The sequence below is a fragment of the Lagopus muta genome, chromosome 3 (assembly GCF_023343835.1).
Source record: "Lagopus muta isolate bLagMut1 chromosome 3, bLagMut1 primary, whole genome shotgun sequence".
Lineage (NCBI taxonomy): Eukaryota > Metazoa > Chordata > Aves > Galliformes > Phasianidae > Lagopus > Lagopus muta.
This window is the reverse complement of record NC_064435.1, coordinates 80,895,111-80,919,014: the sequence shown is the minus strand read 5'-3', so window position 1 is coordinate 80,919,014 and position 23,904 is coordinate 80,895,111. Positions and strand designations below refer to the sequence as shown.

The following is a 23,904-nucleotide window of genomic DNA, read 5'->3' as shown; positions in this document are numbered from 1 at the left end:
CCATTTTTAATCTTTGAATTCTGGCACAAATTTTCCTTTTGATTCCTTCAAGGACGTGATTTCATTTAGCAAATCATAAAATCTTTCTAGTATTTTAACCCCAACTTAGCCACCTTCCTTCAGAAAAGTAAATGCTGTCCCCATAATTGGCATCCAGACTTTAAGGAGCTCCTGGAATTGTCCAATGGATTGAATGATTGCCTTCATGGAAGTTACAGCTTTAATGATTTGCACAACGTTATCCACAGTGAAAGCTTTCACCCTTCAGTTTTCTTGATGTGTGATGCAGTGATATTTCATCAGTTGTGAGTTGCTGCTGGTAATTACATTGTCTTCTATTAATATTGCAAGTCCCTCTTTTTTACCAACCATTGGCAGGGACCAGCAGTAGCTATACCAGATATGTTGACAAAAGTTAAAGAAAATCACTTTAATGTAGCTTTTACTGTTTCATAGAGAGCAAGAGATTTAGTTGTGTCTTTTAATGACACCAAAGAAGCAATTTCTTCAGTGACATTTTATTAGTCATCAGTACCTCTAATGAAAATGGCAAGTGGGGCCGTATCTGTAGCATCTGTACTTTATCACCAAAGCATAACATGTGAAATTAGCAGCTTCATTCTCCAAATTTCATCTGATAGATGCTCCACTTTCTTCAGTTCACCTGGCTACAGGCAGATGAGACAAACTGATCACAGAAATATCTTTTTTTTTTTTTTTTTTTTTTTTTTTTTTAAATCAGGATACGTTATATCTGTCTTGCTTTCCATACATAGCTTAATAAACTCACCATGAGTAAATGGCTGTTTTTTTGCAGTCAGAATTGCTGCTGTGTATCTAACTTTTATAAAAGAGTCAGTTTATTTTTTTCCTCAAAGATTTTGCAGCTATGTTGAAACATGAATATCAGTGATCACTGCGTTTTTCTCACCAGGTGGCACAAGCACATGGCACATAATACATGTGGGCTTGGATGTGGCTGAGTGTCTGTGGTGAGTGCAAGAGGAAGAGTCAGCACTGCACTGCACCCTCCCAGTTTTCCATAACAGTGCTGACTGCACACGGCTGGTTTGATTGTTGCTGAGCAATGGGTGCACAGCTGGGGCTGGGCCAAGCTGAGCTGCTTGGCAGAGGAACCGGTAGGGCAGGGCTTGAACTGGTGGTTGATTGAGCACCTGCTGATGGAGGGTTGTTGGCCACGTGACCAGAGGGGTGGAATGAAGGTGGAGCCACCCTGGACTCATATAAAGGCCAGACACTGATGGGAGAGCATCTCCTGGACCTAGGCTGCTTCCTATAGTGCTGTGTAGCCAGAGATCTTTTTCAGCAGGTGGGTGAGTTCAGTTCTTTCTGTACGTGACTACTGGCCTACCTGCCAATACTCTGGTATTGCCAAGAACCTGTCAGAAGCAATTTTGCTTCTTTGTGAGCAGAACATATGACTAGATGGTACTAGAGCTAAGGAAGAAAGCCCTCTGTAGTGCTAGAGAGTTGGTAGTTGGCTCTGCTTGTACTGGATGATCTTTCCTACTTTGTTTGTAGATCCCTCTAGCCATATACAAGGCTGGGCATATTTCAGAAACTTGAAGATTCTTACTCTATTTTTCACATGCCTTCAAGGCTGAATTAAGGTCTTTGATGTAGTATGATGATAAAAAATTAATGCAGATAAAAGCAGAGCTGATTTAAAGCCACTTGATCAGGGGCCAAGTTCACGAGTATTGCCTCTGGTTGGCAGTGGCTGCAGGAAGAGGGAGCCAAGTGTTGTCAGCCCACTTTAAGTCCACATATCAAACAACAGTGTCTTCTCTGAGTTTTTCATTCTGTACTATTAATTGGTATTATTTAGCAGATATTTTAGAAGCAGTAAAGATTGCTGGAGATGCTTAGCTGTTTGTGTGCTGGTAATGAACATATAGTAACTGACTAAATTGCTGTGAATACACTGATTGTAATCCTCGAGGCATTTTAGAATTTCGGTACATTGGCTTCTTTGTAACAATCACTGTAGCTACAGGACTGAGGCTGCACTTCAATGAACCCTGTGCTATTAAACAGTTCTTACTCTCTGCTAAAAAGGCTTCTGGACAGGCTGCCTAGAATGAAAGAGAAAGGAAATACAAATTATTGCAAGGAACATAATCCTAAATTGGTCCTTCTGCCATAGCTCAAAAATTCCTTGCATTTCAGTCTGAGGATGGTGCTGACTCGCTTCCTTGGGCCTTGGAAGTCCTTCTTACATTTCACCCATTTAACCTTGCTTTGAGACCTCTAGCATTATTTTTTACTATCTGTGTCTAAAGAAAGATGTCCGGTACTAGTTTAAAGGCATCATGAAGATTCACAAATTCCATAGTTAGTCTATTCTAGCAGTTAATTGTCCAGTTTATTAAATATGTATTGACTTGCATTTCAGCATGCCTGGCTGCGGCTTCCAGCCATTGGGTGCTATTTTGTGTTTTTTCACAATACCTAAGAGCTTATAACACCTTGGGCTTTGCCCAGGACTCTGTCATTGAGTTCTGTCGATGGTGTGCTGAAAGATTTTCTGTAGCTATCCTCCTTTTCTGTACCATCCACAATGTGACCTGAATGCTGAGCACTAGTGTAGAATTGGACTTGCCAGTATCAAAGCTTAAGTGAACTTCTATTTCCGACATCCCAGTTCAAAGGTCTTTGACTACTCTGTGCCTGTTGTACTGAGGTGTTTCTACGTCTTTTGTTGTCATTGTTACTTCAGAACGTAAGGTCTTGGCTTGCTTTCATTAATAAAGAAAAAAACTGAATGTGCTCACCATTTATTCTGTGCATCAAATAAGACAAGGTTCTTATAAGGGAAAAATAGAATACTGTATGAATAAAGACTACAGGTGTGTGAGACTTGAATCAAATGGGATATGGAATGGATGCACTGCAGTGAAATCAATGCTTTGAGTACATGGGTGTTTTTAGATCTGTTCTGAAATCTGTTTCGTGAAGTAACACAGTAGGTGGTGGTATTAACACTCTGTGGACTAATAGCAGAAAAAGAAGAATGGGTTTAAGCATATGTGAACAGAAGTTGTGCAAGTCCTCCAGGATCTGGGTGGATGTCAGTCTGTGTTATAATTTCTGCTGAAGTCCTCATTTTGGGGACCCGCTTTCACTATAACTTATGCTAAATGCTTCTAAAGCTGAGAAATATGTTGGGATTTGCTGTGACTCCAGTTTAATTTTACTAAAATAGTGGCTGCTGAATCCTATGCTTCTATTGAATTGCTAACTTTCTGGCATCAATTAGAAGCTAATCAACGCTTACTGCTTCTTCTACAGCAAAGAGACCTGGTCCAAAAAATCTGTTTGGTTTGTAATAAACAAAGCAGAGGTATCATTCTTCATAGGAAGAGTGTGGCGTGATTATTTTAGTGCATAAGAACTTGCAGCTCAGTAATTCTGCTTTCTCAGTATGAAAGATCTATGATTGTGTCAATACATGTAAATTAAAGAATGATGAGGAACATTCCCAGGCAGTAGGACACTAAAATCTACGCTACAGAGCTCTTCCAACGTTCCCCAGTACGACTTACAACTTGGTGAGACAACCCTTGCTTTAATATTTCAAGCTTAAATGAATTTGTTATGCTGTCAGCAAGCTACTCTTTGCCAGCTGGCCTCAGCATCATGGAATGTTCCCAAGTGCATTTTAATTAACTAGTACAAATGCAGCCTAGGAGTTTTAGTAACTAGTAATACTCGTAGTCACACAGTGAGCAGAATGGGTCTTCTATCCTCTAATAAAGAAGCACTTTCCCCTTCCCAAAGCTCTTGTGTTTCCCAGGTCTTTATCCAAATTGCATAATGATTGTTTTTCCCATGTAATAAAGCAGAGCAGAGATTACTCCCATAAAATCTTCTCTACCAAGCAGCACAAAATCTAATGCAATGTTAACCCATGAAAGAAGACTATTTTACCAATTACACACTTTTTCAACCAAAAAAAAAAATCATTTCTGCTTTTATTCACACTTCTATTCAGCAGAGTTCTAGATATATAATGAACATTATAAAAAGATATAAAAATAATAGCACATTAACTTAAAGCAGTCTGGGATAGTAGTAGCCTTGTAAGTATTGGCAAGATCTAAGGGTTGATTTTGCTTTCTGTCCACGTCTTTCAAACAGTGAGACAGTCTTTCATGTTTGTGTTGATCCATTAGCATTGCTGAAATGACATACTTTCTGTTCAGAACCAAAGAAGAGTTCATCATACTTAAAGATAGACTAGGGATTCTGTATAATTTAATTTCCTCAAATCAGTAGTATTAATGCCTCTGTCTAATGTTTGGAAATTTTTTTGTTTTTAATCTTCCCTCCCAGAAGGAAAATACCACATTTTAACATCTGGAAGACCTCATTATCTTGACACAAACTTTTAGAGTTGCTGGAGGTATTCATTGAAAACTGCTTGGCAGAAAAATCCATTCCAAAGAGGAAAAGTGTGCAAAAAGCTCCAGAAAGTCTGTTCAGAATTATTTGTTATTGGAAGTCTTCAGGTAAAAACATCCTGTGTGCCTCCCTCTCCAGCTTCAGTCAATTTATTCCTCATTCATTTGCATCAAGCAAGTAAGGAGATCCAGTCTTTGGCAGCCAAAGAGGGCTCTGGCAATTTTTCCAACTGTAGCACCTTTGGAGCCTTCCCTCATTTCCCACTTGCGCAGCATTTGGTAAACTTTTTCTTTTAGTCCATCCCGTTCATAGTCGTGATCAATTTCATCAATTTCAGAGTTGCTGAAGCCTAGTTTACGGGCACAGTGCTTCCACTGCTTAGCTAACTTTTCTCTCACTAGATTCAGCTGTTTCTCAGTCAGGACAGTATTATTGTCTGAAGAAGAAAAAAAAAAGTATAAGAAAATAGCATTATTTAACATTCCTTCTGCTCCCCACGCTACTTCAGTCGTCCTTTCCAAAGTATTTACAATATCTTGAGGTAGAACTTCGGTGACAGGATCAAAAGTGGAGGCAATACTAGCTAATTACCACAAAAGAAACTCCATGTGGGAACACACGTGTTCACAAGCAGTTGGTGGACTTGCTTTTTTTTCTGAATCTACCTTAGTTTATTATTTAAACACCTGTGAAATTCAGAGCTCTTTCCTAAAGTCCTTGTATAGCTGACTGATGTCTATATGTGATGTCTTTTACATTCTGGGACTCTTTACTTTGTTTACTTAGGAATAAAAGGGTAGCTTAATCCAATATTGACAAGACAAATAAGGTACACAGTATTCCAGAACAGTATTGGCACAGACCTGTAAATATTTCAAGTACTGTGCAAAAAAGGAGTCACAGACTAAGTTGTATTGTTCTCACATTGTCCAAACCTAATGATTCTCAGAGATAACTGCGTGAGGATCACACACCAAAGCTAGGGAGGTACATCTTACCAAATATACCCGTTGATTCATAGTATAAGAAAGATGCTTCTGTAGCAACAGGAGAAGTGCTGATGTGTTGATTCTGCTCTTCAATCTTCATGTGATTGTGGGATCCAATTTGAATTCCGGAGCTGTTAGTTATGTTGTACATGACTGAATCTTCTGCATAAGGAAATTAATACAGTTTTATAAACATCTGTATATAAATCAAAAATTCAAGTACTGCATGAAGGGTAAGGATGAAGATTTTGATAATCAAGGGAGTGATTAAATTCTTGTATTGTATTTAACATAGAAATTGTGGAATTGTTTGAGTTGGAAGGGACCCTTAAAAGTCATCTAGTCAAGCTCCTCTGCAAAGTACTGGCAATCATGAACACATTTTCATGTATTGTGACACAGCTGTGCTTTACTGAAAGCCAGTGTTACTGTATCCCACAACAAAATGCCCTAGACAAAGGACAGGACAGGTTTAAGGCAGCTGAACTCTGGAGACCTGTGCTCCAAGGAAGGCTGATCAGCACAATCCTTATGTTTTACATTAAAGATGACGATGTCCTTGATCAAGCAAATATAAATGTGCAGATATGGAATTGTAGAGACAGGAATATTACATGGTAACATTGCTAACTTCTGCTACATTTAAGGATATAAAGCAATCACGTGAATTATTTCAAGATGCTGAAGCTTTTTTCCTCACTGATTGTGATGCAATGCATATATTGTTGGCTACCAAGACAGATAAAGGCTACAGCTACATTTACCTCTGGTTATTGGAGGTGCAGGAGGATAATATGTGAAAGTTCCCCTTGTGAAAGAGGCAGAAACCTTGATACCTAAACAGAGGGGAAATGCTACAAGTATTATGCAAATTTAAAAAAGAAAAATCTATAAGTACTGCAGTTATTTGTACTTAAATACGAAAAGACAAGAAGCTTTTAATTAACAGGACTTTATCTCCTTGAATAACTCTAGAGCAGTTACCCTTATCGTGGTTTTGCTTGGGAACAAATAGCCTTCATGATCCTTGGATCCCAGTGAGGAGAGCAGGATTCCATGTGGGTGTTGAACACCTGGCTAGCAGACAGCAGTGCAGGATCACAGTGTAGTCACAGATATTACTGCCACCCATCACATATTCAAATTTGAAAATTCCAGACCAAGAAAGCTGCCAAGCACACTGCTACTATTTACTGCTGAGACTGGTCGTGGTTTGTTAGTGTGTTAGCTGTAGCAAAAGCGTGGGATGCCACTGCATCTTCTGTTGGTAGCAGCAATGTCCTGCAGAGATGGAACTTCCTGTTGGGCACAGTAATGGATCTGGATGTGCTCAGATGAGCTCTAACAGCTTGTGATGGGGCAGTGAGATACTGGGTTACAGTCTCCAAATAAAACAATGGAAGAACTGCAGTTCAGGTCTTCTGCAGCTGTCTGATACCTGCCATGACATTGTATGTTGCCCCCCTACTATAACTGCTTTTACTTTTTTGGTCTCTTTATAATAGTGATACTGACAGTTCTAATTCCTGCCTTCTGACATGACAGCTCTTAGACTCATTTCAGTCCATAAACTCAAACAGTTCCAGCTTCTGCATAAATAATTGAGCAGAATAACAACTTTGTGGCATTCTGCCTGTAAGCAGCTGTGTGTCCTCAATTTATTATTATTATTTTTTTTCTGAGAAGATCTAAAATAGAATGCCACACTAAAAATCTTATGTAGCTAGTAGGAGAAGACTGTTGTGTACAATACTTCCTTTAGTTCCTGGAAGTTGTATCTTAACTGCTGCTGGTTACTGACAGCTTATTTCTGCTTGCTACTGACACTCACTGTTCTCTTTGTTTTCTCCATACCTTTCTATCCCACAGTTCACTACAAACAGTAAGAGAACCTCTCTGTTAGCACTGATCTCTGGAGAAACCAGTTAAGAGCTTTAGCTCCTTGTTAGCTCCCTGAACTCATGAATTTCTTAACTTGCTGCAAATCAAGCTTAAATACCTATTTTCTGAAATGCTACACATCATGAGAGAAGTTCCATTTTTGCACGCACAACCTGTGGTGTGAATGTTACATTCTGTGAGTCAAAAATACTCCTTAGCTTTCCAGGCGTGGTTACTAACAGCTCTTAGTTTTGTTAACTGCTGCGGTATATCCATTGTCTGCTATTATTAAGGCTGCTTTGTTTTTAGAGGAAAAAGCATTCTCAGAAACACAAGAGTTGGGAGGAGGAGGAATCTCACCTGTATCCATGTCTGCGTTCTTTTGTTGCTGGTTTATGCTGCTTTGTGCCCCCAGGTTTGGGCGAGATTCCGGCACAGGAGTTTTGCTTAGGCTAAAGGCACTGGTTGAGCAGGGATCATAGAGATCTTCCGTGTTTCCTGTTAGGAGGCTGTTAACATTCGGCCCATAAAAATTATTGAAATTTCCCCATGTTGGCATTGCAGCTCGTTTTGGCAAAAACCAAGGGTTAGTGTTTGACCCCATATTTTCAGCTTTGTGATAATGTTCACTCTGCTGAGAAACAGAAGGCAGCTTTGCAAATGGATCGTTGGCAACTTTTTGTCTCCTTTCTCTCTCTCTCATTTCAGGGGTGTATGGTGGAACTACTGATTTATCCATCCGGCTGCCAAATGCATGGTAGTCGTATTCGCGTTCCAGTTTTCTTTCTAGATTGTCAGAGGATGTAAACGAAGTCTCACAGCTCTCAACAGGCTGGTTCTCAGGGCAGGCAGCAAACAAGGCTTCGTTAATCTGACCCTGAGAGCTGTGTAGAGAATTAGGTTGATCTGAAAGAGAAAAAAATGAAGTATTTGAAATATATTCTATTGCAACAACATAGCTAGTGGTGGCATTAGATTCTGTTCATTTATTTTTAATATTATGGTAACTTATAAAAGTGTAGCATCACTTCCAGCATAAGCTGTTTTATATAATACTTCCCTTTCTGGGAAGTATCACAGAACTATGTCTAGGAAAGTGGTGTCTGAGCTTGCTGTTATTCTGCTGATATCAACACCACGTTCCTAGTCACTGAAACAACAGGTTCCCAGCAGCATGTGTAGGGTCTGATTTACTACTGAGTCTTGACTGCATTAACTGCATTCAATCATTTAATAAGAGCAGAGTATGACAAGATGGAAAATAGAACTCACTATGATTGGTGTTATTTAATTCAACACTTTGTCATTAAAATTCAGTAAAATTCTGTGACTTTAATGACAAAGTAATATCTGCAAAAAATTATGCAGAAATCCTGTCTGGATATTTCAGGATTAATCCTTTCTATTTTGTCTGGTTTATTCTTCATTGTCTCAAATACCTTTTTACAAGTAACACTTACAGATAGAACAGTCTGTCATCTTTGAAACTAGTTCTCTCTATCAAAGGAAGTACCAAATTAGACTGAATTATAGTTTAGATCATGCTGCAACATTCTGGGGAAACTGAACCAACCAACCAACCTGACTTTGTCAGGATGTCAAGATTGTATCTTTCTGCAGCCTAGTTTGACAATAAAACCTTTTTATCCTTAAAAGCACAAAAGCATCTGTAATCTCTAGTCTTACGTTATTCTTTTTGCTAGGGAAATGTAACTATACTAATGTAAAAATACAGCAATAGGCCTGCCTTACTAAGTCCAATAGTTCCACTAAAGAACTGTTACGGCTAACGTAGCTTTGGTGAGGGTTTATCAGTTGCCTGTTATAGTTCCAAGTCACTTGTTTAATACAATCTTTATAATGGTGTGGGCATAGTCAGCGGGATTTGATTTCTACTGAATTTTAGATTGTTTGTAAATCAGTGTTGGAAATAGGATCTCATTTCCTTTGCTGTTAAGATACTTTGGTAAAACAATTCCAGCTGTGCTACTACAAGAATAACTACATTGTAACATACTGATGTGACAGCTCCATAAAACATGCAACTCATCCAGGGTTTAAAATATGAGAGAAAGGGGAGAAGACTCATGTATTACTGCTCTTCTGGTAGATTATGGACAGCAAGATCCCAAAATACTGTAATGTGTTGTTGTTTTCTTATTAATAATTTTGCGTCCTGGTTTGTAACAAAGGCTGGAGTGGGGAAAAAGGAAAGTTTGTGGAGTTGAAGTTGACAGGACAAGCATTAAGTTTGTTGGTGTGACCAAAAAGGTGGGAAGGAATATCAACTATGGAAAGCAGTTATCAAATTGACTACTGAAAAATCTAGTATAGAAAAAACTGTTGGCATGGAAGAGGAAAGCGCAAGGCTGAAATAAAATGGGTTTGAACTGTAGATGCTGGAAATATTTAGTGAGCTTGGGAGCAAATTTAGTTTTTTCAGTGATTAAAATTCTCTGTGAAGTACTGAATAATTGAGTCTCTCCATAGCAACTTAATGGTAACATTACTCACTTTGTACATGGGCAACCTTTATCTGTAGCAGAGTCAATGCTGTGCTAGGTAAGTGACTTGGAACACTTACCTATTTGGCCATTACTGGTATCTACCACTACAGCATCTATTTGAAGGGATTTCATCCTCTGCAGCAACTCTTCTGACTCGGGCCACATTTCCTACATGTAAGAAAAGAACATACGATCAAGTTATAGGTAAAAGCTTAACAAAAGGAAGCGCCTGTAGAATAGGAAACATCCTCACAGTGATGTCACCTGGGCGAACAGATCCCATGAATCTGTTGGAAGAAATCCTCTTACAGAGGGCAGAGCCTTGCAGAAAATATCCACTGCTTTGCTACAGATGGGCAAAATCTTGTCTTCAGTGAAAGAAGGAAGAACTGTAATGCAACCGTAGTATGAAATACCAGCTTGGCCAGAGAACCTTTAACTAAATGAGTATAAGCTTAATCTTTACATAGTGATAGATTTCATAATTAATGTCTCCCCTGTGGTCCTCACAAAGAAGCTGATAACTGTGAGCTAGATGAGCATACGGTGACTTGAAAACTAGTTGAATAACTGGACCCAGCGGGTAGTGACCGATACTTAGAATTTTAGTTGGAGGCTGGTAACTATCAGTGTACCCCAAGGGCCATCACTGAGTCCAATCCTGTTCAACATCTCCATTAATGATACAGAGGGACATCAACGGGATGGAGAGATGAGCTAACAGGAACCTCACAAAGGTCAATGAAGGGGGATGTTAAGTTCTGCACCAGAGGAGGAATAACTCCGTGCACTAATATATGCTGGGGGCTGACTGGCTGGAAAGCAGCTCTGCAGAAAAGGACCTGGGAGACCTGATGGATGCCAAATTGAATGCGAACTTGCAATACACCCTTGCAGTGAAGAAGGCTGATGGTGTCCTGGTGCTTTTGGAGGACTGTAGGTCAAGGGAGGTGATCCCTCCCCTCTACTCAAGATTGGTGAGGCCACACCTGAAGTGCTGTGTTCAGTTCTGAGCCCCTGCAGTACAAGAGCCAACAAAAAGGGTGCAGATAAGACAACTAAGGGAGTGGAGCATCTTTCTTGTGAGAGAGGCTGAAAGAGCTGAGACTGTTTAGACTGGAGGTGAGGAGGATCAGAGGAGATCATGTCAGCATGTATAAGCATCTGATAGCATGGTGTAAAGAAGACACTCTTTCCAGAGGTGCCCAGTGACAGGACAAGAGGTGGTGGGAACAAATGGAACCACAGGAGGTTCTGAGAGTGGCAGTATAGGGTTTTTTGCTTTTTTTTTTTTTTTTTAATTTTTAAATTTTTAAAAAATATTTTTAAACTGTTCAGGTGACCAAGCAGTGGCAGTTTGCTCAAATGGACAAAAGCTGCCTGAATGTGGATCTGGGCAGCCTGCTGTAGGTGTTCTTGGCAAAGAAGAGGGTTGGAGCAGATGATCTCCTCACCTCCCTTCCAATCTCAACCATTCTGTGATCCTGAAGCCCTTTTAGTTAGGGGGCTGTAAACTCTTGCATCCACAATTGCTAGTGCTGAGGCAACAAAGGCTTTGCCTGAATCCTCTAACTCATGTTCCTAATGAAGCTGTCCTAGCAGTTCACCATCCTGACTTGCCTGGATGCTGTATTCACACTCTGTGCCCCTCACCTGTGTGGCCTGATATGAAGGGATGCTTTTCTTCCTGAGGAAGGAACAGACATATCCCATTTTCTAAATAGTTCTTTAGTCCCTATGATTATTTGGGGCTGCTATCATAACATGGACCTTTGGAGTTCATATCAGAAGTTAGTTCAGTTCTCACTGATAGCTGTCACGACAAATGAATAAATTAATACTACAAAAAGATTCTGTCATCAGCCAATACTCCAGAAGTTTTCATTCTCGTATTATTTTTCAGTCCTGAGATCATTCTTTGTATCATAAGCTGTAAACCTAAACCTCAAGTCAGAAAAGGAAGAGAAACCAACTTACGCAGTAGGAAAAAATAACTGATTTCAGATAAAAATGGGAACTATTCTTGCTGCTGTTGTGTAGCTCCTGCTCTCAAACATGCTGAGAATTTATAGGCATTAAAGAAAAAAGCAATGTAGCATGAATTCAGAGTTTTTTATACTTACTTTAAATCATATTCTGACACTTCTGAATCTCTGGAATAATATTTTATTATGTGAGTGAGACATTCTGGACACGATAGAAGCTTTTCTGAAGTACTGTGTTATCACAGTCATTCATATCAGGGTCATTCAGGTTACAGTGGGCCTTGGGATGTGTCTTGTCCCACATCCGGCCCAGAACAGGATTGTCCTTGGGGCTGGACCAGGTACCCCAGGGCTTTGTCTGTCTGCATCCTGGAACCTCTAAGGTAGGTGACCAGACAGCTGCCGTGGGCAGCTTGCTCCACTGCTGTCTGTCCTTGTGGGGCTATTCTTGTTTTACCTTATGCTCACTGTCTCTCATCTTCCTTTTTCTGTGTGCTGCTGTGAAAGAGTTTGGCTCCAACTTCTCAATAAACCTTTCAAAGGTAGGAACAGGCTGCTGCTTTTACGTCTTTCCCAAACCATCTCCTGTTCAGGCTGAGTAAGCCCCAGTCTTTGCAGCAGTGCTGCTCCCCAGCCAGCACTGAGGCCACATGCTGTTTCTCCCCTCATGCAGCATACTGCACTTGGGTTTTTTTGGAGTTCTGTAAGGTTTCTGTCATCCCAATCTCCCAGCCTGCTATAGGCACCCTTGACCATAATGGTACTTATTCATCCCCATAGTTTGTCATCTGCATGTCTTATGAGATCATACTCCATCACTCCTTTGGTCACTGATCAAGGTGTAAATCAGGGCATGTCCCAGCATAGCAGATCCCTGCATTATTCTAATCCAGGTGAAGTAGGGCCCATTAACCACTACCCTCTAAGGCCATTCAATCTGTTCTTAACCCATCTGGCTGTCTACCCATCCAGATGGTAACTTCTGAACCTGGACACAGGAATATTTTGGGAGACAGCATTGAAAAGCTTCCTGAAGCTGAGGTAAATGACGTACACTGCTTTCCCCTCATTCACAAATCCATCCATTTTTACATTGTAGGAAATCAGGTTGGTTGGGCATGATCAGAGTTGGGCAGAATCTGGCAGTACCTGGGGACGTGGCACGGCATGGTTGGGAAGCTGACACGTTAATATTAGGAAATAATAGTTAAGAAATTACTCACTTCCATCTTCTTCAGATCGTCTTCAATATTTTTTTCTAGATTTTGGTAGTAAAAGGGCATGTACTTATTACTAACTTCTGCAAAAAAAAAAAAAAAGAATTAGATGAAGATGGTTTTCAGTAGAAAATCAGTAGTACATGCTGTTAACAACCTTGATGCACAAGAATTCAATCAAGATTTTATATCGAGTCAGAAATAGTAATGAAAAAAATTAAACACGCATTGGAGTCTATGTTCACATGACTTGTTTAGCCTTAGTGTAGTTAAAAACAAGGTTATTTCTATGGATTTTTTTGGTCATCTTATTGCTTGTTAGGAGAAAAGTGATCGGTGGCTGAAGTAACTTCCCTTGGCTGCCAAAATAAGTAAGATGCATTTAACTGCATTCAGGTATTGGATAAACAGCTACCCTACTTCTACTAAAGATGGAATTACTCAAAGAATCTACAAACATCACTGCAGGTTAAATATAGAAATAGCAGATTTGTTTCTCCCTGTCTATTTGCTTCTCATGAATATTGATTCTGCTGTATATGAAGCTCTAGGTGCTTCTGCATAACTCCCTGAGCATGTAGTTTTTCTTTTTTGGGACTGCTGTTGTGACAGAGAGAAAAGGCAAAGGGAAATGAGGAATATTGGCTTATGTATGTTGTATATTTGATGATTGCTCTTATTTCCCCTCCCCTCCCCACCTTCTATCAGACCACTCAGTCGACTTTTTGTAACTTCAGTTGCTTTGGATTCTGACCACATAAAAGGATGATCAGTAACAAACTGCTGCATTGCTAATGGAAGGCTGATCAGCTTTTGATGCAGGTTTTGATAGGATATTATGTCAGTTGTACCCAAGATGTATTATGTTCCTTCACACCAGCTTTTCTGAAGCCTTTGGAGAAGGAGGATCACACAACATTGAAGAAAAAATTACAGCATGTACAAAGTGTCTTGTCTCCATCCGGTCTATTCTACTCCATCTGCTGTTCTTTCTCAAAGCTGTAACTGTTGGACGGGATGCTATTTGTAGTCAGTGTACGGAGAACAGGTTTTACTGGGCATCTGAGTTGGTCACTTTATTTTCTAATTGAGAATTAATAAGAAGGAATTCACGTTTGCTGCACTGCAAACTATTGATGGACACAGAACAAAAATAATCCCATGTAATGCCTTACCTGCGAAGGTCGGCCGATCCTCTGCCTTCTGCTCCCAGCATTGTTTCATTAAGTCAATAATTTCCTTTGGACATTCCTCAATGATTTCTTCTACATCTGGTCTGTTTCCACGAATGATTCCAAAGTAAATATGGGCTTCATTTATACAATCTGAAAAATTAAAATTTCACATCAGGTTCTGATCCCAGGTTTTTCTCTCTCCCAAAGTCACATCTTCGTAGGCCAAAAGGAACAGCTGAAGCAACAGCCTGTGTATTTGTGCATATATAAATGAAGATTTCGAAGAAAGAAGTCTGAGTTATAGATACAAACTTGAGAGATTTCTGAAGCTGAATCCAGTTCCCTAACTTCTGTATATTAGAGACTTCAGATAAATGAATGTTTTTATGCATGTGTGCCATGTGAGGGTGACATATCTAGATTTGTAGAACCTGAATCTCAGTTACGCTCTGTGCTAGCTCAGAACACAAAGACAGTCACATAGGCAGTGTGCAGACAGTTAGCAGAACAAAACAAACATGCAAAATGATAAACGTTGCTCTGGAATTCCACGGTCTGCTCCTACTTTTCTACATGTATGCATGTTAAGAGATCAGCATTACACAGCTGAGGAACAGTAACTGGCTGCATGAACAGTCCTGTCAAAAGAGAAATGCTGGTACGTTTAGCCCATGTTAGGAATCAGCATACATGAGAGATTCCATCCTGGCCTGCCCAAGGCTTGTCTAATTTCTGCCACTGAGTGCAGGTTTACATGTGTTCTGTATGTCCAAACTTGGCTTTATGCCTGTATTTCAAGTGCCACTGAAAAGTGCACTGTGTTCCTGACATTTCAAAGGAATGATGCAGTCAATGCCAATAAGTGGCCATGAGATGTAAAAACAGGGGCTATACTTGGGCACAGGCAGCATAACCCACTATTCTTAACTTTGTAACTTGAAATGCTTAGCGTTTATAACTTAACCTTGTAACCTAATGTTTTTTCCAAACAACTTACTCTCATATGGCTCTTTGTTAGCAAAAATTGCCCAAATTACAATGCCAAAGCTGTAAATATCTGATTTCTCCACAGGTTTTACGTTAACATCATCTAAGTGCTCTGGGGCCATATAGAAAAGGGTCCCGGCGTTGTTCTGGGAAGCGCTCTTGATTTTCTTCTGCCTGCTGGTCTCTTCTGTGGTCAGCCGGCTCCAGTTCTTAAAGGAAGCAACACCAAGATCTGCAATCTATTAAAAAAAAACCAAGAGAATGTCAGAGCTAGTGCTGTGGTGAAAAGGAGATAAGGAAGTAATTCATGCAGTGCTCGATGTTGTAACATTAGCTGGTACAAACTGCAAAAATGTAACTAAAGGAAAGGGGGGAAAATGTTTGCTATTTCATCTTTTCTTCCCCCCCCCCCCAATAAAATATTACTGCCAACTGGAAACCTAATTATTAGCTTAAGAGCAGGTGGAGCAATGGTACAGTGCAAGGGGAAAAACATTCAGTTTTGCTCATAGTGACAATCTTGCTTGAGATATACTTTGCTGTACTCACAGCACAACAGAAGATCCACAAAAGCAGTAGCTAAGATTCAGGAATAATGTATGAGAAGCATGTACATCACCACCTCCTCCTTTCCATTTAGAATCCATCTAACTCAACCCCCCCCTTACTCCTTTCTACAAAAAAGGAGAGGAATTAGATCCAAAGTGATGCAATGCATTTGCTGTAAGAGACATGGAAAAAGGACAGCATGAAAAAAGTAAAAGCCAGAGTGTCTGGGTACTGTGCACTGGACAATGTGACATTACTGAAAGCCTAGGGTGCTGTTTTACAACAACTAGACTAATGGCTGATGGTGAACAAAGTAATTTTACCCTCCTTTTCTCACAGACTCCTCCTGTGTGCTCTCTTGGCTTATTCTGGTCCTGTACTGGCAGGGCACGTAGTGCTGGGCACTCAACTGGCTTGCTGAACTAAGTGCTCCCTGACAGAAGGGTGGCCAGAAAGGCAAAATGTAATCTGATTGGTTTGGCTTCCTGAGTTATACTGGGGACAGGGTGGCCAAAGTCCAGGAATTCAACAGGAGAGGAAAAATGAAAGAAAGTGGGACTACCTCATTTGGCCACAGGAAGCTGTGAACTCAGCTAGTTGCGTAACCCAATCACTTCAGATACAACTGGAGTGACACACTGCTTCACTTCTAACTCTTCTCCTGCTGCCTCTACCTAGCTTACTGTTCCTCTTTAGTTTCTAAAGCTTTCAGTTAAATTTAGAGGAGATATATTCAAGGAGGAAGAAATTCTAAGTTAAGACCTGCTGAGGACTTAGGTCCAAGTTCATGTCTAAAAGTGAGAGGAGGCCTAATGTGGCGGAGGAAAACCTGATAAAAAATTCTCCTGCATTATTTTATTTTAACAGCTATTATTTATGATGTGCTTTTTCCCTTTACAAATATTGGCAATGTTAAACGCATCTGAACAGACAGATCATTCAACAGCTGCCTTACATGAGACTTTTGGTCAAACTGCTAAGTCTGATCTGATTCTGAATTTCACCCTGAGCTCCAGTTTGCCATACAGTGTGATAACAATCTGATTTGTGCCTGGCTGTATAAGCAGTCTGAAACCCCCCAAATCATCCAATTAACCTGTAAAGTGGATGATGAGGTGGTGGGTTTGTTGTGGGTTTTTTGTTTTGGTAAAAAAAAAACAAAACAATACAAGCTTATCTCTCTTTTCTGCAAGGTGCTCATACTGCACTATGACTTGCTACTATCTTAATCTTGTCAAATTATTTCTCATTAATTTATGTGTGAGAAGTATCAAGTGCCAGAGTTTTCTTCACAACATTCTATCACTGGTTTCCTATTGTAATGAGTTGATTATCTCAGTAACTCACCTTGACCACAACAACTGATGAGGACTGCTGCAAATTCTACTCGGGTTTATTGAGCAGTGGGCTCTATCTGCATACGTCTCGATCCAAAAGCCCTCTGAAGTTAATAGAAGGACTTTGGAACAGGTTTATAAATCATTCTCTGAAGTAGTCTCCTGCTGCTTTTTCTTTTTTGTAGCTGCTGGCTGTCATTTAAAAATGATGACTAAGGGGAAAAAAAGAGGGAGACAACAGAGAAGATAAAAAGGAGAAGAAGAAAAAAGAGTTAGAGGCAGGATGAGAAATTCCAGCAACAAAGGACAAAAGACATGATCCTTCAGATACTTTCTGATTCAGATTATGTGTGCTGAAGTTTGTTCTTTTTTCTTTCAAGCTGTTTCATTATTCACTAATTCTCACTACTATTGCTCAGTAGTAGCTGTAGGGATATTTTTTTTCACAGATGGGGGCAGATTACGCAAATCTCAGGTGCAGAGCTTGTGCAGGTCACTGCTAATATCGTCCTAGCGATAGCTCAGTGAAACACAGAAGAGTTCATCTACCCATCAGGAATACCATCTGAACACAGACACACTGTGGTCTGTGATGCAAATTATCAGCATTCTCCATTCTCACTTTAACACACACCTTAATGTGGAAGTCTTTATCCACAAGGATGTTTTCTGGTTTTAGGTCTTTGTGCACTAAGCCTTGCCCGTGTAAATAAAGCATTCCTTCTATGATCTCCAGGATGAAACGCCCTTTCACTGACAGAGGTACTGGGAGCTGAAATGAATGAAAGCCGTATGTTAAAGAATGCTATTACAACCATCAATAAGAAACAGTATTTAACTAAGTTTGTTTCCTAGTCCTATGAATGCCTCTGCTCAAGATAAGGTATGAAATGAACTAAAGGTCCTTCCTGAATCTAAATTATTCTGTTATGGTAGTTTGAGAGTCACTCCATATTTACAAAAGCACCTTTTTAAAGAAAATTCTTCAGATATTTTTACAAACATACTCCATTAACTCTGAACCTACAACTGTGGTCTGTACCTCTGCAATTCACAGGGAAGCCAAAGCTATATTCTGCTTTTACAACCTGCCATCTCTAGAGCAGGCAGGGTGCTGCTGGCCCTTTAACACAGAAAAGAATCAGAAACTAAAAGGACTGCATCCTCTGCAGATGGCAGTAACATCTTGTCCCTCTCAATCATCATCCAAAAAGAGCAGCAAGGGATGAAGCAATTCACTGCTCACTTTTTGGAGCACTTTCATCATGTTGCCCCGGTGCACATACTCCATCACAAGTGAGTAGTTTCCATCTTCCAAAATTACACCTAGTAGTTTTACCACACGGTCGTGCTGCAGATTGCGCATAATCCTGCCTTCTTCAAGGAGGGAAGCATTACATCTGCAAAAAAAGCAATTACTCTGAATGTGGGCTAGGAAAAAACACAGGAATGAAAACACTGATAGCCAAACATCAACCTCCCCAGAGCTGCTGGAAGATGAACCATTTCTTCTCTTTGTTTTGAACTGGTACAGTGGATTTACTATAGAGTCTACCCACATACTGGATGCTGATAACATTTACTATGGATGATGGGTTTAGAGTGAACTCGAAGTCTGGTCACCTGGGCCATAGTACAACTCACCAGTAGTCACGGGTGTGCAGACGGGAGCTCACGATTAGAGAAGGAAGGTATCCATGCATTTAGATATAAGTAGGGATGGTATTTTACTATTACCCCCGTTAAGTCACAGGCAAATGGAAGCAAGAACAGCTTGAGACTGTATTGCTCGCTAATGCTTTCCTAGCCTGTGACTAAAAGGGAAACTGCTTTCTCCCTCTGTCTTTCTCTCCAGTACTAGAGAAGGTAGTTGTTTTGTTTGCTTTAAGCTCACTTAGCTTAAGACTTTTGATTCAAGACTTTTAAGGAATAAAAAACTTAAACAGCCTGGACAATGAGACTGAAAAGAAACAAAACCAGAAACAAAGCTGGCAAGCTTGTCGTTTTTAACTGTTTGTCCCAGCCATCAGTGCAATCTGCAAACTACCAGAATCTCTTAATTCACTTTACACTGGCAAAATAAAATCAAATTTAATTAAATCAGTGAATTAAATCAGTGGGTTTAGCTCACAGTTCTTCTCAGAAGAGAGAGCTACATTCTTGGTATCATAACTGTAGGGCTGGAGTACTGCTGACAGACAGTGTCTGTTTAGTTCCTAGTGGAAATCTATATTGAAAACTGATCGGCAAGCTTGAAAATAACGTGTCCTCTGAGTTCCTACATCTGCTTAGGTGTGCAAGACTTAACAGTTCACAGCAGCACACACCTTGCAAAAAAAACCGAACCAGAACAACAAACCTGGGAACTTCCCTGTACTGAGTGAGAACTGCAGAAAGGGTGGCTAATGAGGGAAAAGTGAAAATTTGAAGGAAAGCTGCTGGTGCTCGTTTTAAGAGTGTTCTCCCCCAGCATCTCCAGAATCCAAAGATCTTAAATTATTAACTTTTCTTTAGATTTATCTCCATTGAGTTTGAAGGACTCGTTAAACTGAAAGAATACATCTTCAACTTACTCAGTGCGCTGGGGTCCTGTATACACTGTTTTTAATACTACGTATCCATATGTCCTGTGAAGGCATAATGAAATTTTTCCATATCCTCCAGCATCTAATTGTTGTTTGTCTATCAAATCCTCTGTGCTCATGTGGATGTCATCCAGTGACATGTTTGCAAGCTTTGTGGCTTAGCAATAAAAAGGAAATGAAGTCTTCCTATAGGAAAGAGAAAAAGAAAGTGTCATTATTCAGCATTTAGCTGTTCCACTAAGTAAGCTTCTATGTAAGGAGAGGGACACTGGCATATATACTCTTATAACTCCTCTGAACTAGCTGCATTTCAAAGGGCCTCAGTGTGAAACTGAAGATACTGCTGTTCTCTTGTAGGATGAGACCTTAAGATCACAAGTGATGTATTCTATCAATCCATTGCAGTTATATTAAAGTGATGTTAAACTGTTTCCTTGCCTGATTGCTGCAAATCACTGTTAATAATAATAATATGTGTTCCTACCCATACAATATGTAGTGGATTGGTACTGTCCTTGTACCTCATGCTTCGCTTGCAAAAACTGAGAACCCAAAAAACCAAGGACCACAGTTCCAAGGGCAGGTTGTGCATAGCAATTCTGAGAGGCAATTTATTTTCTATATTGCTTGAATGTAGGTCTACCAGGTGCCTATATACTTATATAACTCTAAGATACATCTTAAGCATCTTTGCAAATTCAGCTTTCAAGAGTTTGCTTGAAGTTTAAAACAAAGGGAAGTTTTCTCTGGATGATGAGAGAACCCAGCTTCTGTAGAAAACTCCTTTTCACAGCTGCCTCAATTTAAGGAGACAAACACTGGCAAGGACTGTGGTGGTGGGGATATAAGGCAATGCTCTCTTGTCCCCATCCCTTGGCTTGCAGTAACTCCTGAGTAAAACAACAACAAAAAAGACTGAGAACTTGGGAGAGCCTTGCAATGGGTAGGCGAGTCACCCCAGCGAATACCCAAACCATTTTAAGCTTTTGATAAAGCTGCAGTACTCTCTTGCCTGACGTGTCTCTCAGGAGGTAATCATGTTATGTCATGTAAAGGAAAAGCTTTCTAATAAAAGGCAAAGTCCAAGAGACCAGAAGGGTTGCACAGTTGTGGTTTCTTCCGGGTGGCTGTGACAGCTATAACACAGGCACTGTCAGCAATAGATTAGTTTATTCAGGACCTGAAGAAAGAGAGATGATCACAGAATCACAGAATCACACAGAATCACAGAATCACCCGGGTTGGAAGGGACCCCAAGGATCATGTAGTTCCAACCCCCCTGCCTAGCAGGGCCACCAACATACATATTCAGATCAGGTTGCCCAGGACCCCGTCCAACCTGGCCTTAAACACATCCAAGGACGGGGCATCCACAACCTCCCTGGGCAGCCCGTTCCAGGGCCTAACCACTCTCCTAGTAAAGAACTTCCCCCTAACATCTAACCTAAATCTTCCCTCCTTCAACTTAAAACCATTTCCCCTAGTCCTGCTGTCGTCAGCCCTTTTGAAGAGTTTACTCCCCTCCTGGGTGTAGGTTCCCTTCAGGTATTGATAGGCTGCAATGAGGTCACCCCGCAGCCTTCTCTTCTCCAGGCTGAACAAGCCCAACTCCCTCAGCCTGTCCTCATAGGGGAGGTGCTCCAGCCCCCTGATCATCTTAGTCGCCCTCCTCTGGACCCTTTCCAAAATCTCAATGTCTTTCTTGTACTGAGGGCTCCACACCTGGACACAGTACTCCAGATGGGGCCTCAATGATGATGTGCAGATCCGGAAACCGGCTGATCGTTTCTATACTAACAAGCCAAAATAGGGAAGATTAAAGAATAATAACTTTCTGTATTCTGTAAAATACAGAAAGCAACAGTTCCTTCCCTGTACATGTATATGCTATACATACATACAGACAACAGGAAATCCTTCTTACAGTTGAAGCAGTTTGCTCTTCTCAGAGTTTTTTTCTTTGGCTTTCCTAGACTTGAAAGAATGCTGATTGTGTTTTGTTGGAGTGCTAGCCTGCCTAGAAAGCACAGGCACCTTGTGCTGCTGGAAATCCCCGCTGCTGCTCTTGTCTCCTTGGAAGTTCCCAGTTATGGTCTTATGGCTTCCTTGGTGTAGTTGGTGAGATGCTGCTGGTGGGTATAGGTGTCCAGAGTACAAAGGCCTGAATTCAGTCATGAGACTTTAACATCAGGCTGGATGTGGCTCTGGGCAGCCTGGTCTGGTGGTTGGCAACCCTGCACATAGCAGGGGGGTTGAAACTCGATGATCACTGTGGTCCTTTTCAACCCAGGCCATTCTGTGATTCTGTGATCCATAGTGAGGTATGCATGCTAACAGTAATATCACATCTAAGTAGGAAGTGCTCACACAAGAACTGCACGTACTGCTCTTCTGAACACCAATTACATACATAGGTGTGTATTATTTAAAGACTACTTATTTCAGTATGCTACTTAATGAGTTACTGGCTGTTACCTGGGAGTGTCAGATAATGCAGAAATCAAGGAGGAAGGCTCAGGTCCATTCAAAGCTTTTTGAGATACATGGCGATTCAGACGTGTCCTTAGCACCTGTGATACAGCAATACATACATTAAGTGTCTGTGATTGAGAGAAAAGACGTTTTGTGGTTCAGCTCAACCTAGCCTTACAGAGGCCGACTCTACTTCTTGCAGGCAGTTTGTATCCTATAAAGTCACTCTCACCAGTACAGTTGGTCGATTACAAAACACATTATTCCCAACATACTTCTCTGAGCGTCTGTATTGAGGAAGGAAAGAAGCAGACAGTAAGGATACGCAGAGTGCTCTGGTAAAAGAGCAGAGGGACACGGGGAAGGGCGGAGCAGAGAGGGTCTGCGGGACGCTTTGCAGCAGTACAACGGTATCACGTCGCTTTATAAGCGCTCACAAAGACGCGCATCCCTCCGCAGGACACAGCACGGGCAGCCCGGCTGTCAGGACCCGGGCTTTGGTTCCGGCCTACTTTTCGCCGGCCGGCAGCGCGTCCTCCTTGGGCTCCTGCTGGCGGCTTCCTGCCCGCCGGCCCCGCTCGTGCCGCCTCCCCGCTCTCTCACCGTTCCCGCGTGCGGCACACCGCGCCGCGCCTCGCCTCTCTGGGGCCGTCAGTCCGGCGGGCACCGAAGCCGGCCCGGGAGCCGCGAGCCGACGGCGGCGTCGCCGCAAGATGGGGGCGGCGCAGGGCTTTCGGTTTCGGTGGGGCGGCCGGCTTCCCGGCCCACTCTGCCCCGCTCCGTCCAGCCTTACCGTGGCTGCGAGCTCCGTCCTGTGGCCTCGCCGGCCCCTGCCGAGCCCCGCGGCCCGGCGGCGGAGGTCTCGCCGCGCCCCGCCGCTGCGCCTGCTCGGAAGTGGAGGAGGCGGCTCGGGCTGCGGCTGTCGCTCCTCCGTCGGCTCTTGCGTAGGGTAACCGGGACTGCGCGAAAGTCACACACCCTGCGACGGGAAGCGGCGGCGCGGCGCTTCGGGCGCGGGCCTGGAGGAGCAGGGATGCGGCTGATAACGCAGACGTTGCAGAAACGCGTTTCTTTGCTGCGGCGGGCAGCAAAGGGCAGCGTGGTGTGGAGGAAGCGTGGCTCAGCTGCAGAAATACATAACCTAGAAGGACCGGCAAAAAGCATCCAGTCCATTCAGCTCGGTAAAGGTCACGTGTCTGTCCCCCCCACCCCGCCCGCTTCTGTCAAACTTGCTTGTCATACTAACAGCAAGGAAGACTGCACAACTTCTTAACGCATTCTATTATTTTCATCAGGAAGGCTGTTCTAAAATACAACAGGCTAATGTAGCATCTTTACATAAGACCAATCCCCAAATCACAGTTTGTTCAGTGAATAACTGCCTTTTCCATTCTAGGGAATTCTTGCACTCTTCACAGTGCTGAGTGGGTGCCGCAGAGTTCAGGGCTCGGCACCAACAGAACAGCAGCAGCAGGTCCACATCGGAGGTAACAGCAGCCCATAGTTTATGTTTAAGGGTGGGGGTCTTTCTGCAGCTGGAGTTCAAGCTCTAGAAATGTGATGAAGTGTCCCAGTAAGGGATCCAGTAGCCTGTTTCCATTTCCTGGTGGAAGCTGAGGGCCGAGGCTATTGTAGATCCAAAAGAAACACAGTGGCCAGGGTAGAATTGTTTAATTCTGTGCTAAACCCCACAGTGAGTTTCCTTGAGAAGTTTCCTTTGCTGCAAAGGACTTCTGAGGCTATGTTTGTGTCAGTCCCATGCTTCTCTTGCAAACAAAATAATCATACTTTCTTT

General features: G+C 41.7%; 1 protein-coding gene across 3 annotated transcripts; it reads right to left on the bottom strand.

Moving 5' to 3' along the window:
- Positions 1-3,974: 3,974 nt before the first annotated feature.
- RIPK1 (receptor interacting serine/threonine kinase 1) lies at positions 3,975-23,287 on the bottom strand. Of its 3 annotated transcripts, none has more exons than XM_048939722.1 (13): positions 23,088-23,287; positions 22,113-22,207; positions 19,626-19,823; positions 18,299-18,452; positions 17,687-17,824; positions 15,177-15,405; positions 14,180-14,329; positions 13,011-13,087; positions 9,880-9,970; positions 7,656-8,201; positions 6,179-6,250; positions 5,424-5,576; positions 3,975-4,861 (listed from the first exon to the last, which is right to left on the bottom strand). In XM_048939722.1, exons 3-13 carry the CDS (start codon positions 19,775-19,777, stop codon positions 4,575-4,577), a joined length of 2,049 nt encoding a protein of 682 aa, XP_048795679.1. In that variant the 5' UTR covers positions 19,778-19,823; positions 22,113-22,207; positions 23,088-23,287; the 3' UTR covers positions 3,975-4,574. The 3 variants fall into 3 exon arrangements, with proteins under 3 accessions (XP_048795679.1, XP_048795677.1, XP_048795678.1); XM_048939720.1 differs by lacking the exon at positions 23,088-23,287 and adding an exon at positions 22,903-23,057; XM_048939721.1 differs by lacking the exon at positions 23,088-23,287 and adding an exon at positions 22,713-22,861.
- Positions 23,288-23,904: the final 617 nt, after the last annotated feature.